General features: G+C 39.1%; 1 protein-coding gene across 3 annotated transcripts in view; it reads right to left on the bottom strand.

Annotated features, from left to right (window-relative positions):
• LOC104589712 (uncharacterized) overlaps positions 1–19,473 on the bottom strand; it is a 76,049-nt gene extending 56,576 nt beyond the window's left edge. For 2 of the 3 annotated variants that reach the window (XM_010248120.3, XM_019196381.2), the window contains exons 1-4: positions 19,149–19,418; positions 17,072–17,533; positions 16,637–16,808; positions 15,472–15,769 (exon numbers count right to left, since the gene is read on the bottom strand). In XM_010248120.3, the coding sequence (XP_010246422.1) occupies positions 15,472–15,769; positions 16,637–16,808; positions 17,072–17,533; positions 19,149–19,214 (998 nt within the window). In that variant the 5' untranslated portion in view covers positions 19,215–19,418. Of the gene's footprint in view, positions 1–15,471; positions 15,770–16,636; positions 16,809–17,071; positions 17,534–19,148 lie in introns of all 3 variants that reach the window. The other variant, XM_010248119.3, reaches the window with a different exon arrangement.
• Between the last annotated feature and the right edge of the window lie 305 nt (positions 19,474–19,778).

The raw sequence follows: 19,778 nt of genomic DNA, 5'->3' as shown, positions 1-19,778 counted from the left end.
TTATTTTTTTAATTTTCTTTTTTTTCCTCTTTTCTTCTCATGAATAGGTTGGAATATATTGATTTTCTATACTTTAACATAAAGTTTATACTTTTCTTATGAAAATTATGGATATTTATTAAGGAAATATGATTATGGAACCTAGGGAACTACCATTGGATACATGTATTTGCTTAAAAAAATCCATCACCTAGGCGACTAGGCACCCCCCTGTCGCCTAGCCTCGCCTTGGCGCCTTGAAAACTATGTTGGCAGTGAATTTCAACTGTTTCTGAAATCTCTTCTCTTTGCCAAATGTATTTATATTTATAGTATATTAGTTTATAAAAAAAAGTTTGCAAAAGGTTTTAATCCCGGGATTCATCTTAGTAGAGGGTGTGACACTGTATTTGTCAATCACAGTTAGGGAAGAGGTCATTCCCTGTGAGTAGTGTTTTGATCATTTAGGGCTAAGAGGTTGAGAGCAAAAGACCATTATAGGGCTGAAAGCTTATGGGCTTTATCTTATATCAATACATTATCCTTGGGCTTCAAAAGATTACTAAAACCAAGGATTTAGACTTAACTGTTGGGCCCATACTAAGCTCAATTTGATTGGCTCAAGTGTTACAATCTTTGTTCAATAAATTCGGCTCATATGTTTTCTGACATGGGCAGAATCCCTATGGATTGATATAAGACCTTTGTGGGTCGCACGCCATTTTCAAGCCCAATAAGGCTTGCAACAATTATGCTAATGAACCACTTAAAGTAATGGGCCTTATCCCATTAACTAGTAAGATTAGTTAGACTAGTCATATGACAACAACTTAAGTTGTCATGTGCAATGGATCAAATATGGGTATGTATCTCCATGTTATCTCAGTGTTTTAAAAGCGCAAGGTGCAAAAAAGGTGTAGGGGTAAATCTGAGCCTAAGACGCAAGGCATGCGCTTTTTTGAAGCAAGTCACAAAAAAACAAAAAAAAAGCTAAAAAATAAAAAAAAATGTTGGAAAATTCCAAAAAAATCAAAAATATTAAACATAATATTAATAAAAAATATAAACTTAAATTTTAAAATAATGTTTTAAAAAATCTATTACCTAAAACTGAAATACATAAACATAAGATGTAAAGCATATTCAAATGAGAATTAAAAAATAAAATCAAGCATATAAAACATTTTCAAGCATGTAAAACCTCTAATCTTTGTTAACAGCTGTTACTTTTACTCCTTTTTATTTTAGTTGTTGTCACCCTAGTATATATATTAAAAAGGCAGCGCCGCCAGCAGTATTTTGCTCTCAGTTCTCTCTTCTCTCTTCTTCTCTCTCTTTTCTCTCTTTTCTCTCGTCTTCCATTCTTCTCTCCTGCATAACATGGTATCAGAGCAGGACTATCAGATCTGAAAGGAGAAGTTGAGTGAACAGTTTTTTTTCTTCTTCGCACCAGATTTCCAGATCTGCCGCCCTCATCTGCTGTTCGGCTAATTGAAGATCTCATACACTGAAGTAACTTCTCTCTCTCTCTCTTACCTTTTTTTTTCTGGTCGTGTGTCAGGGCAGAACCTGTACTAGGTCTACCGATTGGATGTGAGGTGATCAGCACCTCTTTCTTTCCTTTTTTGTGGGGTCGACTGATCCCTGTGAAACTGTAGGTCGTGAGGACCTTTTTGTGTGGTGCAACAGCAGCTTTTATGGTGAACTGTGGGTCAGAAAGTGACCAGTACCTCTTATGTGTTGCAACAACAGCTTTTATGGTGAATTGAAGGTCAGAAAGTGACCAGTACTTGCTGTAACAGTAGTCCTGTTGATGCATAGGTCAAGAGATGACCTGTATGCACTGTGGCAACACTTGTGTTGAGCTTGTAAGTCAAGGGATGACTTGTTAGTGCTGTAACAGTACCTGTAACAACACTTTAAGGCTGTGTACCCCATTTAAGAGTTGTTTTTGAATCTGAAATCATGAGTGGTGAAGATTCTGCTACATCCAGTGTTTCCTCAATGCTGAATGGAATGAGTGGGGGTATGGACCTATCATTTCCCATGGTTGTTATTCCTCTTGATGGTTTAAATTATTTAGAGTGGTCAAGAGGGATCAAGCTGTACATCACTGCAAAGGGAAAGATAGGTTATATTAATGGAAGAATCAAAGAACCACATTCTGGGAGTGTTGAATATGACAGATGGAACCAGGAAAACAGCATGGTCATGTCTTGGCTTTTAGTTTCTAAGCAACCTCAAATAAGAAGGAATTTCATGTGGGCTGAAACAGCAAATGAAATCTGGGAACAAGCAAAATCAACATATTCGAAACTACGACACTATGCAAAAATCTACCAGCTACAGGCAGAATCGTCTACTTGCAAACAGGGGGAGAGGTGTCTATCTGTGTACTACTTAGACTTGACCTCTGTTTGGAAGGAGTTAGATCATTATCAGAGTGTGGACTGGAAGTGTGATGAAGATGCAAAACTGTACAAAAAACTCGGCTCCCAACAGAGAGTGTTTGCTTTCTTACATGGTTTGAACCCTACATATGAATCTATCAGAGTCCAGATCCTAAGTAGCAACGATCTTCCATCAGTTTAGGAAGTTTATGCTCTTGTACAATCAGAAGAAAGCAGAAGGAATTTGACGAACAGTTCTGGAGGAGATGCAGTTGTGTTGGCAGCGAAAGGGAGTGTTACTACCGGTGGGGGAAATACTTCTAGGAAGGGGGATCTTCAGAAAAAGATGGATGACAAGGACAAATTGTGGTGTACTCATTGCCAGAAACCCCGACACACCCGAGACATATGCTGGGATCTTCATAGCAAGTCGAAATGGGCTCAAGATCTGAATAAGAAGCAAGATTCAGATGTGAATAAAAAGTTAGGACAGCAAGGTACAAGAAAACACACTATGGTAAACATGGCTACTCGGGAGAATCAGCCCCCCATTCATACTGTTAGAATGATCGAGTCAGGGGTATTTTGGTCATTCTGGATTATCTGCTTGAGAGTGAAAGGTCTATTGTATTTGAGTTTAAGTTATGTGTCCCATCTTCTATGAGGGACAAAATGGTCTTTCCTGTAACTCTATGTTTTCGAATAAATACAAGTGGGCCAGCTAGGGGAGAGTGATTTTGACTCTCTTCTAGTCTGGCCGAACCTTTTTTTTTCTTCTTCTTCTTCTTCTTCTTCTTCTTCATCTTTTCTTTCTTCTTCTCTACTTCAACCTAGAATCTGCTAGAGTTTACTAACATGGTATCAGAGCTGTAAGGTCGTATCCTCATTTCTTTCTTGCTGCTGTTCTCTTTCTGGGTTCGCTGCCAACTTTCACAGTCATCTTCTTCCTTTTCGACTGACCTGAGTGGAGGTTCGATAAGGGACTGAAAAGGAGCTATCGTTTTGTGGGCCTGGAGGTGAAGATGCCTCCGGTCGTTGCTGTTGTGGTTGTTGGAGTGGTATACTAAACCCTCTATTCAGTATCGAAGAGGGCTGAATGTGGACAGGTATGAACACTACTGTTGTTTGTCCAAGGGATTGTGAATGTTTCCTTTTGTTTCAAAAGTTGGTTGTGGTGGTGGTGCTCAGTGTGACTGATATGCATCTCAGTCGTGTTCCTTTGCATTTCTCTTCGTATGTATGTTGAAAGAAGAGTTGTCGACTGCCGAAGTTCACAACAGCAGTAGATTGGTGGTGGTTGTGTCGTGGTGATTGGTGTATCTATGTTTCAAAATATTTAAAAGTGATCTCCTATACCTTGTGTGTAATCAGTTCTGCAGTGTGCAACCCAAGTGTTTGATGTGAGGACTGAGTGATTTCAGTCTTAGTGTGTTGATGGTGAATGGTTCTGCAGTGTGCAGCCCAGGTGTTTGATGTGAAGACTGAGTGATTTCAGTCTTAGTGTGTTGATGGTGAATGGTTCTGCAGTGTGCAGCCCAAGTGTTTGATGTGAAGACTGAGTGATTTCAGCCTTAGTGTGTGGTGTGTAATGTGTATTTAAGGAAGCTGGAATTGGTGGTGTTATAAGTGAGATAAGTCTTGTGAAAGAGTGTGAGGTTGTGTTGTATATTTGAATGTGAAATAATTAAGATGGCTTCATTTGAAAATGGGAATGATAACAAAACAGGTGTCATGCTTTCTCCAGACTATCTAAGTGTTCAAATGACATCCATCAAGTTGAATTGTGAGAATTATGTACCATGGGCAAAATCTGTGGAGGTGTTCTTGAAGGCCAAGAGAAAGGTAAAACATGTAAGAGAGGAGAAACCTCCCTCTGATTCCCCTGGGTTCAGTAACTGGGAACAAGTAGATGCACAGATAATGACATGGCTCTGGAACAGCATGGAACCAAAGATTAGTGTGAACTTCATGTTCCTAGATACAGCTAAGGAAATCTGGGATCATGCTAAGAAGTTGTACTTTGGACAAGACAATACAACTAGGGTGTATCAGTTGTACCAAGAGTATTTCAATTTGAAGCAAGGGAGTCAAAGCTTAGAAGAGTACTATGCAAGTTTGAGGAACATTCATAATGAGCTTAATGTGTATCATCCTCTAACATCAGATGTTCAGATCCAACAACAGCAACGTGAGCAGCTTGATGTGACAAGGTTTCTTGTGGGGTTGAAGGCTGAGTATGAGCCTGTCAAAGCACAAATATTGGGAGGATCTGCTCCTCCCTCACTTGAAGAAGTTTTTGCTCGTCTTAAGAGGACATCCATTGAGTCGGTAGAACATTCTTCTCTCTCTGACAGATCTGGTTTGGTAGTGACTAAAGGGGGTGGTCGTGGAAATAGAAGTGGTGGTGTCAGGAGTGGACTCCCAAGCAACTGTGGTGGTCACATGTTTAGCAGGGCTAGTGGTCGGACTAGAGGTCGAGACTAAGGGGGAGGTCGGGGAAGAGGAAGGAGTTATACTCAGAGAAAGTGCACATTGTGGTTTAGAGGGGCACACAGTTAATTTCTGCTATGATTTGCGTGGTACACCCAACACTTGGGCTAACCATGCTAGGACTAAGGGTAGTGACACAATTACTAAAAGTCAGCAAACTGACCCAATCCCCTCCACATCTACTTGTGCTTCTGAGAAGGAAATGGTGAGTGTACTACGTGCAGTATATGAGCAGTTCATTCAAACATCTCAACAGAACACCACTACACTTGCCCATTCAGGTATGGCTTGCTTAGCTTCCAAAGACTCACACTGAATCATTGACTCCGGGGCCTCGGACCATATGTCTGGGACTCATGATGTATTTTCTTCCCTTTCCCACTCCTCCACACATCAAACAGTTACACTTGCTAATGGTTCTACATCTCCTATCTGTGGTGTTGGTGATGTTAATCTCTCCTCCTTGCCTTTATCATCTGTTTTATATGTTCCTAAGTTTCCTTTTAACCTTATGTCTATCAGCAGATTAACCAAGTCTCTTAATTGTTCTGTAACCTTCTACCCTTCTTCTTGTGTGTTTCAGGATCTCAAGACGGGGAGGAAGATTGGTGGAGAGCATGAAGCAGGTGGATTATATTACCTTGATGGTGGTGGTCCTCCAGTAGCTTTTCAGTCATCTCTTACTCCTCTTCAATGGCACTGCAGACTTGGTCATCCTTCTCTCAAGGCCTTGAAGTTACTGGTTCCTTCCTTGAGTCATCTTTCATCATTAGATTGTGAGTCATGTCAATTGGATAAACATCATAGAGTCTCATTTAGTCCAAGAGTTGATAGTCATACAATGGGTATAAGTATTTTGTAATCTTTGTTGATGACTTTTCAAGGATGACATGGATTTATCTTATGAAAGATCGTAGTGAGTTGTTCCCTATTTTTCAAAAATTTTATACTGAAATACGCACTCAATTTGGTGTTCATATTAAAATTCTTCGCTCCGATAATGCCAAAGAATACAACTCCTCACCATTTCAGCAATACCTAGAACATCATGGGATCATTCATCAAACTTCTTGTGCTTACACCCCACAACAAAACGGTGTAGCTGAACGAAAAAATCGACATCTTCTTGAAACTGCTCGATCCTTGATGATTAGTATGAATGTCCCAAAACATTTTTGGAGTGATGCTGTTCTTACATCCTGTTTTCTGATCAATCGGATGCCCATGTCAATCCTTGGAAGTCAATCCCCTTTCTCCGTGTTGTTTCCCACTTTATCTCCATTTCCTCTTACCCCAAGAATCTTTGGCTGTGTTTGTTTTGTTCAACACTTGGGGCCTGGGTTAGACAAGCTAGATGCTCAAGCTACTAAGTGTATCTTTCTTGGCTATTCAAGGACTCAGAAAGGGTATAAGTGTTATAACCCAAAATCCCATAAATTGTTTGTGTACTCTGATGTCACCTTCTTTGAGTCAGTTCCGTTCTTCTCAGATGCTGGGGTCTCTTCCTCTCCCTCTGTGGTTCCCCTTCCTGTACCTATTGTGGACATCCTTCCAGTAGCTCCTGTTTCTACTGCAGATGCACCTCCTATGCCTATTACTACTGAGAAGCCGCCAATCACTCAAGTGTATACCCGCAGAAGTGCATCGAGCCCTCCTCCACTTCAGCCCCTGTCGACAGATCCTTCAGATCCTGATCTTCCTATTGCTCTGCGAAAAGGTAAACGTACTTGTACTTCTCACCCCATTTCACACTATGTTTCTACTGCTCACCTTTCTGCTTCTCATTGCAAATTTATATCATTACTCTCATTTGTTCCCATTCCCAAGACTGTCCAGGAAGCTCTTGCCTCCCCAGGGTGGCGGCAAGCCATGGAAGAAAAACTCTCTGCTCTACAACATAATCACACATGGGAACTCACCGCTCTTCCTTCCGGTAAGCACACAGTTGGGTGTAAATGGGTCTACACAGTGAAGTATCTTCCTGATGGCAATGTGGAGCGATTGAAAGCAAGGTTGGTGGCCAAGGGTTATTCTTAGATGTATGGTGTGGACTATATGGAGACATTTTCTCCTGTGGCTAAGATTGGTTCAGTTCGGGTGCTGATTTCATTAGCTTCTATGTATGATTGGCCTCTTGTACAACTTGACATCAAAAATGCCTTCCTGCATGGTGATCTAGTTGAGGAGGTGTATATGGAGCAACCACCAGGGTTTGTTGCTCAAGGGGAGTCTGGCAAAATGTGTAGGCTCAAAAAGGCAATTTATGGACTGAAACAATCTCCACGTGCTTGGTTTGGCAGGTTCAGTGAAGTGATGAAAGCCTTTGGGATGAAACAATGTCAGGTTGATCATTCTGTGTTTAGCTATAACTCAAAGGATGGGAAAATCTTGCTAGTCGTGTACGTGGATGATATTGTCATAACTGGGAGTGATAGCAATGGAATCAACAGGTTGAAGAAATTCTTACAGGATCACTTCAATACGAAAGATCTGGGGAAGCTGAAATATTTCCTGGGAATAGAGGTTGCGAGGTCAAAACATGGGATCAACCTATGCCAGAGAAAATATGTTCTTGATCTACTTGAAGAAACAGGGTTGTTAGGTGCTAAACCAGCAGAGACTCCTATGGAACTCAATGCCAAGCTGAGTGTTGATGCGGGTGAAGAATTTGATGATCCTGGAAGATACAGAAGGTTGGTGGGCAAATTGAACTACCTGACCATTACCCGACCAGATATATCATTTGCTGTGAGTGTGGTGAGACAGTTTATGCAACATCCTCGGGTTCCTCACTGGAAAGCTGTTTTGAGAATTGCTAGGTACCTAAAAGGTGCTCCAGGTCGTGGTTTGTTATACCAAAGTGGAGGAACTCTTGAGATAGTAGGGTACATAGATGCTGACTGGGCTAGTTCTATATCAGACAGGAGATCAACTACAGGGTATTGTACCTTCCTCGATGGCAATCTTGTAACTTGGAAGAGCAAGAAACAAACAGTGGTGGCAAGAAGTAGTGCAGAAGCAGAGTACAGGGCTATGGCCCATACCACATGTGAGCTAGTATGGCTGAAGAACTTGCTTCAAGAGATGGGATTCTCAATTGACAAACCCATGAAATTATACTGTGATAACCAAGCTGCTGTTCACATCTCTTCCAATCCCGTCTTTCATGAGAGAACTTAGCATATCGAGGTTGATTGTCACTTTGTAAGAGATAAAGTAATAAGTGGGGTGATAACCACATCTCATGTGAGCTCAGGAAATCAGTGGGCAGATCTCCTCACAAAGGGATTGTCTCGGGGAAGATTAGATTACATTTGTAACAAGCTGGGACTATATGATATATACTCTCCAGCTTGAGGGGGAGTGTTAGAATGCTCGAGTTAGGGGTATTTTGGTCATTCTGGATTATCTGCTTGAGAGTGAAAGGTCTATTGTATCTAAGTTTAAGTTATGTGTCCCATCTTCTATGAGGGACAAAATGGTCTTTCCTGTAACTCTATGTTTTCGAATAAATACAAGTGAGTCAGCTAGGGGAGAGTGATTTTGACTCTCTTCTAGTATGGCCGAACCTTTTTTCTTCTTCTTCTTCTTCTTCTTCTTCTTCTTCTTTATCTTTTCTTTCTTCTTCTCTACTTTAACCTAGAATCTGCTAGAGTTTACTAACACATACTATGACTCAGACACATTCATCTGGATCTGAACCAAGGGAGGATATTATAAATTCCTTCCATGACCATTTAGAGCTCTATGGTAGAGCAATTCGTCAGATGGATGCTCCTCCCTCAACTTCATTTGCGTCTACATCAGGTAACTCTGTCACAGCTTTCCATGTTGCTCCTCATAACCCTGACACTCCCTGGATCATTGATTCTGGAGCGTCAAAACACATGACCGGTACGTCCTCTTACTTTCAAACCTATCACCTTTCTGGAAGAGACAAGGTGAGACTAGCTGATGGATCATATACTACCATAGCTGGTCAAGGAACCATTTCTCTCCCTCTCGGCCTTACCCTCTCTGATGTTTTACATGTTCCGAAATTTCCCATTAATTTGTTCTCTATTAGTAGTATTACTAATGCCTTAAACTGCTCAGTGACCATTTTCCCTTCTTATTGTGTAATCCAGGATCTGGCCTCGGGGAGGACGATTGGTAGAAGATGTATGGTTGATGGACTTAATATGCTAGAGAATAAAGCTGGTCTTCAAGTCACAGAGTCTAAGATTCAGTCCTGTAAGAGTCAAGTTTATTTATGGCATTGTCGTTTTGGTCATTTATCTTTCGAGTCTTTGAAAGTGGTGTTTCCAGAATTGTTTAAGTCAGTGTCCGTTTCAGATTTCTCTTGTCAAACTTGTCAATTGATTAAGCAGTGTATAACTCATTTTCTTTCAAAAAATAATAAATCTGAATTTCCTTTTCACATTGTTCATTCTGATGTGTGGGGCCCTGTTACTTTACCATCTGAAAGTGGCTACAAGTATTTTATTACCATTATCGATGATTATTCTAGATATACATGGGTATATCCCATGCAGACCAGGGATGAAGTACCAAAAATTATCCAAGATTTTCAGCAGATGGTCTTCACCGAATTTCAAACTGAAATCCAAAATTTTCAGTCAAATAATGCCAAAGAGTATTTTCATAGTGACCTCACGGAATTTTTTGCTTCACGTGGTTCACTTCACCATAGCTCTTGTGCTCGAACACCACAACAAAATGGTGTTGCTGAAAGAAAGAACCGACACCTCCTTAAAGTGGCTCGGGGTTTACTACTCCATATGAATGTCCCAAAACGCTTTTGGCTTGAGGTTGTCCTTTGTTCTACCTACCCCATCAACCGTATGCCCTCTCGTTGGTTAGAGTGCAAAGCCCCACATCAGCTTCTCTTTCCTAAGGCCCCCCTTCTTCTCATTCCTCCTCGTGTGTTTGGTTGTCGTTGCTTTGTCCAAAATTTGTCCCCCACTCGTGGAAAATTGGATCCTTGTGCTATTCCTTGCATATTCCTGGGGTACTCCTTCACTCAGAAGGGATATCGTTGTTTTGATCTTGTTTCTCAGAAATTCTATGTTTCCATGGATGTCTCTTTCTTTGAGAGTGAGCCTTTTTTCCCTGTTTCTCCTTAGGGGGAGAGTAGGAATGAGGAGAAACTGGTTCAGCTCCCTCCTCTTCCTGATCCTCCTCCTTTTTGTGTCTTCTTCCGTCGTCACAAAGGCCAACCAAATTCAAGAGTTGTGGAGAATGCAAAAGTTGTACCTCCAATGCCATTAAACTCTTCGGGGCGGATCATACTCGCTCAGGTATCTTGGTTCCCATTGATGTCCCTTCCATTGCAATTGATACCTTTGTTGCTAATGACTTTGACCTTCCTATTGTTCACAGGAAAGGTGTTAGATCGTACACTACTAAACACCCCATTTCCCACTTTGTTTCCTATGAAAACATTTCACCCTCTTTTCGAGCCTTTCTCACATCCATTGACAGTGTCCCTATCCCTAAGAATGTGGCAGAAGCTTTTTCAATACCTGAATGGACAGATGCTATGAAGGAAAAAATTAATGCCCTTCATAAAAATGGCACATGGGAACTTGTAGATCTTCCTAAGGGAAAAGATCCAGTTGGATGTAAATGGGTGTTCACAGTCAAACATAGGGTTGATGGCACGGTGGAGAGGTATAAAGCTCGTTTAGTGGCAAAGGGGTTTACACAAGTGTACGTAGTTGATTATGCAGAGACTTTTGCACCCGTTGCCAAGATGAACTCCATTAGAGTTCTATTCTCTCTTGCTGCTAATCTTGACTGGGATCTACATCAGCTTGATATCAAGAATGCATTCTTGAATGGTGACCTTGGAGAGGAAGTTTACATGATACAATCCCCTGGTTTTCAGGCTCAAGGCAATGAACAAAAGGTGTGCAGGTTGAAGAAGTCTTTATACGGGCTGAAACAATCACTGAGAGCCTGATTCAGCAAATTCCATGCAGCGGTTCAACAGAAAGGATACAAGCAATGTCAATCTGGTCACACATTGTTTGTGAAAAGAGGAGAAAGTAAAATTGCTGCTTTGATAGCATATGTTGATGATATAATTATCACTGGCGACTAGAATGATGAAATCCAAAAGTTGAAGAGTTTTCTTGCCACACAGTTTGAAGTAAAGGATCTAGGTCCTCTAAGATACTTCCTAGGAATTGAACTTGCCCGCTCAAGAAGGGGTATCTTCATTTCCCAAAAGGAAGTATGTCCTAGATTTACTCCCACGACATCATGATTTATGTGACAAGTTGGGCATGATTGACATCTATGTCCCAACTTGAGGGGGAGTGTTAACAGCTGTTATTTTTTCCTATGTATAATACCGCATGGGTACTATTGTACTTTTACTCCTTTTTATTTTAGTTGTTGTCGCCCTAGTATATATATTAAAAAGGCTATGCCACCAGCAGTATCTTTTTGCTCTCAGTTCTCTCTTCTCTCTTCTTCTCTCTCTTTTCTCTCTTCTTCTCTCTCTTTTCTCTCTTCTTCCATTCTTCTCTCCTGCATAACAATCTCTTTTCTCACTCAATTGCATTACTTCAAGTAGTTAATGTAATGTAAAACATATTACATTCCTGATTCTACGAGCGGCCTTTGTGCCACGCCCCTCGAGGCAAGCCCAAACAAGTCCACGTTAGGTCTTAAATTCTTAGTTTTCACACATAAAATAATGGTTTTATAGTTTTAACTGCTTTTTAAGAAGACATTTTATTAGGATGAATGAATGAACAACATTACCAAATTGGGGGTTCTCGGAGCTTGCCCTAACGTGGACTTGTTTGGGCTTGCCTCAAGGAGCATGGCATGGGGGTCTGAGGGCAGAGCCCCCAGCCCAGCCACTATGTTCAAAAAAAGCAAAAAAGCATCAAATTTTCAAAAGGCACACACCTGGGCTGAGGCGCATGCGCCTTTTGAAAGGGGCTACGCCTAGGACCTAGGTTAGGCGCATACCCTGGAATGCGCCTTGCCTGTGTGTCTAGGTTCCTGAGGCGCGCCTTTTAAATCACTGCGTTATCTAATGTATTAGAGACCTACCCAAATCAGTTTGGGTAAGTCCTAATTCCATTGGGATTGAGGTCTGAATAAAGATACAAAAGGGAGAGTTCGACCTACTAGTCTTGCACTCTCTCTTTTCTCTTGCTTCCCATAAACCCTAATTTGGACCAGCCTTGAGAGCCTTTGTTCTCTCATTGTTTCTGTTGTGTTTTCTACTATAACACATCAGAATTGAAATGGTTTCACAGTTGCACAATTCCAAGCTTGTTGGAGAAGCAGTTCAGATGAAGACTTGTTACACGATCAACCTCCAACATCAATTGTGCCATCTTTAGTTGGAAGTCCGATTTGGGTCTAAGTATTGGGCGTGAACCCCCACTCTAAAAGCTATGATTTTTGGACTCCATAACAGATATGCTCATATTTATTTTGTGAATCAAATCTGGTTCGACCCAATCCTAAATCAATCCTAGGAAAATCCAATTCTCCAAATTCAGAGAATCCGATTCTCGGGTTCGAACTGAAATTTTTTTGAAATTCAGCCATAAACCCTAGCTGGTTTGGCCATCATACTGATGATTTTCAATCCATTCAACATAAACCAACTCAGAGTTAGGAACACATTGCATGTAAGCTTAACAGATCCATATATGGACTGAAGTAGGCTTCAAGGAGTTGAAACATCCGATTTGACTCAATAGTCAAACAGTTTGACTTCGAGCAAAATCCTGATGAACCCTGTGTTTACAAAAGATAGTGGGAGATAAGGTTGCATTCCTAGTACTTTTTTAAATGACATTCTGCTCATTGGGAATGATGTAGGAATGTTGTCACAGTGAAGGTATGGCTCTCACAATAGTTCTCCATGAAAGGATCTTAGAGAAGCATCCTATATCTTGGGAATTCGACTCTATAGAGATAGACTGAAACAATTGATTGGATTGTCATAAACTACTTACATTGACATGATTGTCAAAAGATTCAACATGTAGGACTCCAAGAAAAAATTTGTTCCTTTCAGACATGGGATCACTTTCTCCAAAGGAATGTCACTTAAGACCCCTGAGAAGATAGAGGAAATGAGAAAGGTCCCATATTCCTTAGCCGTAGAGAGCATTATTTATCCTATGTTGTGCACTTGACCTGGCATTGCACAGGTTGTTAGTGTTGTGAGTAAATATCAATCCAACACTAGACAACTGTGATAAACATACTAAAATACCTGAGAAGAACAAAAGACTAATGCCTTATCTTCAATGGTAATCCACCGCAAATAATCGGGTATACAGATGTCGATTTCTAATCAGATCCAGATGATTGAAATTCTACATCTAGATACATTTTTATGTTGGGATCCTATATTGTCAATTAAAGAAGTAGCAGACAAGGATCCACGGTGGATTCCACGACCGAGGCAAGTACATTACCACAAGTGAAGCTATTAAGGAAGCAGTTTGATTAAAAAATCCATCCAGGAATTAGGAGTTGCACCTTCCATCATGTCGCCCATTCCACTATTGTTTGATAACATTGGAGTCATCGCTTAAGTCAAGGAGCCAAGAGCTCACTTGAAGTCTAAGCGCATCAAGAGGGTATACCATATCTTGCAAGAGATTATTGAGAGAGGAGACATCCAAATCAGAAGGTAGCATCAATGGATAATGTGGCGGATCTATTGACTAAGCCACTAACACAAAAAGTGTTCAAGGGACAATGTGGACAATGTGGGACTGAGGTTTGTACCCAATTGGACCTAAGTGCAAGTGGGAGTTGTTAGACAGTGTATGCCCTTGGCACCAATCAAATAGATTTATACTAAGTTTTATGAATGAACAAAAATCTTTTCATTATTATATTATGTTTTGATTGATGTGTTTCTATAAATTACCCCTTAAACTGGACACCAATGAGACTTATATTAGTTTAAAGGTTCTCAACAAATGGATAAACTTAAGGAGTTTATCCTAACAAGACTGACACTAATGTACTACCAAAATGGTAGAATAGCTTGTCTTAGTTGTTGGGGTTAGACCCTAAGTATAGTCAATGGATGTTTATAAGAAACATTGAACATGGACCAATTTCTAATTATGCCCTGGACCTTAGAGAAAGATGAGCAAAACTAGAAAATTGCACTTAACCTTGGACTTGACAATGATATTGCACTAAGTTTTACACTAGGCTGCTTTTGATATGCCAATCAATGAAATCCTCTTTTGGTCAAATACCTAGGTATGTTGGAACAGCCTAGAATATTATTTAAGTGGGTAATCATTGTAATAGGATCAGCTCTTTTGTTTTTGTTGTGTTTTTTACTATAACACATCAAAATTGAAGTGGTTTCATAGCTGCACAAATCCAAGCTTGTTAGAGAAGCCGTCTGAGGACTTGTTACACGATCGAGCTCCAACATCAATTGTGCCATCTTCAATTGGGAGGCCGATTTGGGTCTGAGTATTGGGCATAAGAACCCCCCACAAGCTGCAATTTTTGGACTCCGTATCAGATATGCTCATATTTATTTTGTGAATCAAATCTGGTTCGACCCAGTCCTAGATCAATCCTAGGAGAATCCAATTCTCCAAATTCAGAGAATCTGATCCTCAGGTTCAGACTGAAATTTTTTTGAAATTCAGCCATAAACCGTAGCTGATTCGGCCATCATACTGATGATTTTTGGTCCGTTCAACACAAACCAACTCAAAGTCATCTCCTTCATCCTCCCCATCAAAATAAAGTTGTGGAAATAGCACCATTTTGTCAACCAAACAATTATTTTGATCATGAGATAGCATTGAAGAAAATCTCTGCTAATTGAGATTAGGAAGCTATATAGAAGAGAAATAAGACTAGCTAGAAACTGAACATGAATAAGTAATAATTAACTTCAATGTCCTTTGTGCACTTGTTGAAGACTGGATTTGAGACAACAAAAAGGCGCTTACCTTGTAAGAGGTACTGGCTTTATATATGGGTCTCAGGTTTATTCATCCACTTGAACTAGAGAGTGTTGAGGTAGAAGGGAACTAATACACTATTATTGGTTGGATAAAGGTTGTAGTCATTGGTCCATAGAAGTTAACTAACATAACAGATAAATACTTGGCTGAAAATCTCATACTAGTGGAGTATGGTATGATAACTTCTTTTATTCTCTTTGGAGAAAAGCAAATACTAGGAAGGGAAACTTATACATAAGTACTTGAGACCTACTATCTAAGGGATAAGTCTTTAAGTATTTAGCCTGAGTTTTTTATTTGATTTAAGACACCCACACATATATGCATGTATGCATGTATTAATGTGCATGTTGATTAAAATTTCAGTAAATTTTCAATTTTTTGAGTTTTCATTTCTATTTCAGCCAATATCAAAACCAATAAAATTCAAGACTGATTTCTAAACTGAGATTTAAATTCCTACCAAATAATTAATACAAATCTTTATCCAAAGATGCAACTGTAAATAACCAGGAAAATTTCATGTATCTTTTCTGCAGACTTTCAAAAACTAAAAGTAACTAAACAGGGTATCAAAATGGGTGAGAAAACCTAATATTTTCAAAAACTTATCCACTTGCCTGTAACGAGTAACTTCTCTTGGTTGTGATACCACTTGTGACTGTCTATTGACAGTCCGAGTATTCTGTATTTTCAGTAATGTTACTGGTAGGTTACGAACGTCTTGCTTGCAGACATCACATGTCTTGTTTCCCTTAATGCTAAACCATTTCACTGCACACTCTTTATGAGCAAGTGCAAGTTCTCCTCTGCAGCTACACTCCATCTTAAGTGTCTCACCTCCTTCCGCAAGCTCAATCATACAAATTCTGCAGACTGCTTCTTCTTCAGGAATATCTTCACTGGCATCTTCAGTTGCTGAAACAAATATTTTACATAAAGAACATTAAGTATCAGGACAGAAAAAGTTTCCATTAATAGAAAGCAATAACAATGCCATATGGTTCTGACAATTTATTCTCTATTATGGACAAAATATGGTAAAAAATAGGCATCAGCACCAGTAACAAAAGTTTAGGGGATGGAATCCTTATCAAAACTATGTGGCATCAGAAGTGAACATCACAAATGTTTCAATGCCAAACTATTAAGTAAAAAAATAAAAAATAAAAAGTTTGAGGAGAACAGGGAAGGCAGAAGATTCTAATGACATTTTGGCCATTTATAGTATAGGGAAAAAGAGGTTTTAATAACAGCAAAGTTAGAGGGTTGTTACCCCATTCATATGCTATTCCTTAGTTACACAAATATATAAAAGCATGAAAAGAGATCCATGCCATAGCAGTCTATAACAATCAAAGTTAGATGCTCGTTCCCCATTTAATTTTCTTATTCAAACCTTGAAAATTTAATGGAACATATAACCAATAGTAGAGTGGAATGGAAAAAGAAGATTCTTCTAGCCAACCCCAAACAATTGGGGCATACTTCATTGAGTTAAATAGATTAGGAAAAGAGCAGAAATTTATATACCAAAAAACTACTTAAGTTCCTTTTTCAAATATTGCATGTTTACATCTTTTGGATCAAATAAAGCAATATATTTTTTCTGTTTGTTTTTATAATTGGATAATATTTGTATAACAAAAAAAAATGGAGTAGGCAATGAAGTCCAATGGAACTGTGGAGCCACTCAAAGCTTTCACACCTTAATAGTAAACTAAGTATGTTATATATACATAGCTAATGAGTTTGAAAAACTATGAATAATAGATTAGCATCTACCAGTATTTTCTGGGGCACCATTTGGTGAGGCTCCATCAACAGCTGCAGAGCCATAGGTTGCTGAGATTACACGGATTAGACCTCCTTTGGAATCCATTTGCCTTAAGCTTCTGCTTTTTACATTGACTGGAACTGAGAGTGAGCGTGTTATATGCAGCTGAACTTCTGACTTCTGCAAGAAAATGCAATAATCCTATTTGAGAATTAACAAATAGAGTAAAGCCCAAGTGAGCAATCACTGCTTATGAGTAAAACGTCCTTCAGGCAGATATAGCAAGGACACAGCTGGAGTCTGGACACTGTTAGATACATGACTTACACTAAAAATTGAAGTACACAACATTATACAGCACCTTTGTACAGGCATATGGGCATCAAAGCCTTCAGATTCTTGAGCTAATAACTGGAAATAAGAACAATGAAAAAGATACTTACAGAGAATTCATATTGAACATCCAGATTTTTTTCCCATACAGTGTCTGGACCTGAATGTGCAACTGGTGTAACTGGTAAAGAGTGTGTTCTTTTTGTCGAAGGAGAGGAAAAGACTTTGGTCAGAGAAAAAGACCTTGAAGTTGAAGGTTTATCTGGAGGTACTTCTGATGGAGTCACATCTGCAATGAGGAGAACTGTCTTCTCACCTTCCTGAGACAAATTCTTTGTTCTGAAACTCAATTGTGGAAGCAGATTTCTCATGGATGGTTTGAACTTTGCTGAACTTGGCCTTGGGGGTAAGCCTGCTCTAGAACTGGGGCTTGGTACTGAAGGAATATCCATTCTGGTAGAACTAAGCACTGTATCTTCCAGAGACCTTGTCGGTATTTGCAATGAGGAGAGGTTTGGGCGTCTTGAATGTTGAAGTGAGGAGGTCTCCCCACTTTCACTCCAGTTTCTTGTCTACAATTATCAGAGCCATTTCAAACATATTCAATGTATATGAATTGATTCATAATAGAATGCAACTATCTAGATTACTACAATAATAAATGCCAAAATGTATACAGAATAATCAATAGTTAATGCTACAAGGCCCACTATTATTTTGGATAATTTCTTGATAATCCAAAATTATATTTGAATGAGACAAATGTTACTGCAATAAATAGTTAAACATTTGAAATTTGTATGTATAAATTACAGGCCTCTCTTGCAAAAAGAAATGATGTGCCATGCAAATTTTAAGAAAACTATTTAACACAACAAAGCTCATAGAAATGCTAATAGGAATATCACTAGTCATAGCAGATTACTGAAAACATTAGAGACATGATACTATGTGGAAGCTTGAATGTCAACCAACTAAGCCTTGGTAACTGGTAAAAATGTTATGGCACAGATCTATTTTAACTAGACTACGTTCCTTAAAATTGGATGAAAGGAGTTCTAGCTTAAAGGGCTTGGACATCACCGGTTCAGATTGTTTAGCACTTTTAAGGTTCACCATTTTGGGGAGAGGATATTAATGTTTCATTTTTCATTTAATTTGTGAGTTATTTATTAGTGAGAAGTGATTCTTTTATTAATCTGTTCAACCTTCGATATGTTTTCCCACATATCAAAACCAATTTCTAGTGAGCACTGAGATGTTAGGCTTATGTAAGCTAGTTGTGTTTAGTATTTGAGAAGTGCACTGCCAGTCAACTATATTTTCAGATATAATTTTTATTGCAAACACACCTTTCCAGAGTTTCCATGTCTTTGGGGATAACTTGTTTTTGTCAGAACAGCATTCAGAATCTGCTTGAGTGTATTACTGAGTCTAAAAATGGATTGGGATCTGACAGCACTCTAGTGTGCTTGCTCTCTATGATACCAAGACTGTCTAAGGAAGAACTTTATTAAATATGAAACTACAACTTCATTAATATGAAAGTTACAATTTGACCACACTGAATTGCGTAGAAGATTACAGGAACATATCTTACAAACCAAACCAAACTAATTCATAAAACCTAAGATGTATCTATCAAGCACCGGTAACACTACCTAGCATGTATTTACTCTACCTCCTAAAATCCAACAAAGTAGTGTTCATTTCCCCATTATATAATCACCCCTTGAAACTTATCTGATTACGGTGATACTTCTAATCAAGCTCACAGAAATTCTAGAACGTCTTCGGGGGGGGGGGGGGGGGGGGGGGGAATGACACAGGAAATGAGATTCCTATGTCAATTCTCTGAGAAAAAAGGGTGCTAAACTAAGAAAAATTTCACAAAAAAAAAAAAAAAAATCCAACCCATTTGCAGTTACTGCCAATAGACTGGGGAGAACCAGATATTGGATCAAGTTCATCAACCACCAAAAATATGTAGCACTAAAAAGATAAAAAAAAAAAAAAAAGATAGAACCCCTCGAGTAAAATGCAACATCAACACGAAGAATCATCTCACCATCAAAAAAATCCTCTAAGAAACAAAATAATAACATCGACTGCTCTTCACATAAAAAAAAACAAAAAAAGAAAGGTAAGCAAACCATCAAAAGCCCCAATAAAAAGAAAGTTAAGTACCTGTGTATCAGGTAAATCCAGCTTTGGTTGTTCGGCAGACTCCACTTCAACTATTGAATTCTCCATTGAGATTCCCAAAACACAGTGCAAATCGTCCAAATTCCAAACGAGTATAATAACAAGATATGACAATGAAAAAGAAAAACAGCTTCAAACTTGAGATCGGCCAAAACACAAGAAAAAGAAGAACCGGCAATTATAACCAAAAGTAAAGAAGGCTCCAAGTAAAGTTAATCAGACTACTCTCTCTCTCTGTCTCTAGTGTAGTCTACTCTCTAAAAATAGAGAAAAAATAATTGCAATAAAATTACCCGCCAACTTGATCGTGCAGTATGCTTTTTTGGATTTAGTAATATTTAAAATATTAAAAATATTATATATCGTTAAAGCTATGTGAAAAGTGACGGGTGGTGACATCATGAAGGTCCAGGCTCCCAAAATGTCTGTTTAAGCGAACAAGAGTAAAATGACTGTAAACGCGAGTCATATTATTCGAATCTGGGATTTCGGACATATATCCTAACAAGCTGAGAGAGAGCTTTACTTGATGAAGTCAACAAAATAGGGTCGAGATTGGATAGGTGAGCCTTCAAACGAGGGGAATTTTCGGGTATTGTTGAAGTAGATCCC

This window comes from Nelumbo nucifera, chromosome 3 (assembly GCF_055504915.1).
Source record: "Nelumbo nucifera cultivar China Antique chromosome 3, China Antique-T2T, whole genome shotgun sequence".
NCBI classification, from domain to species: domain Eukaryota; kingdom Viridiplantae; phylum Streptophyta; class Magnoliopsida; order Proteales; family Nelumbonaceae; genus Nelumbo; species Nelumbo nucifera.
The sequence above is the reverse complement of the archived record's forward strand: the minus strand, read 5'-3'. Positions and strand labels throughout refer to the sequence as shown.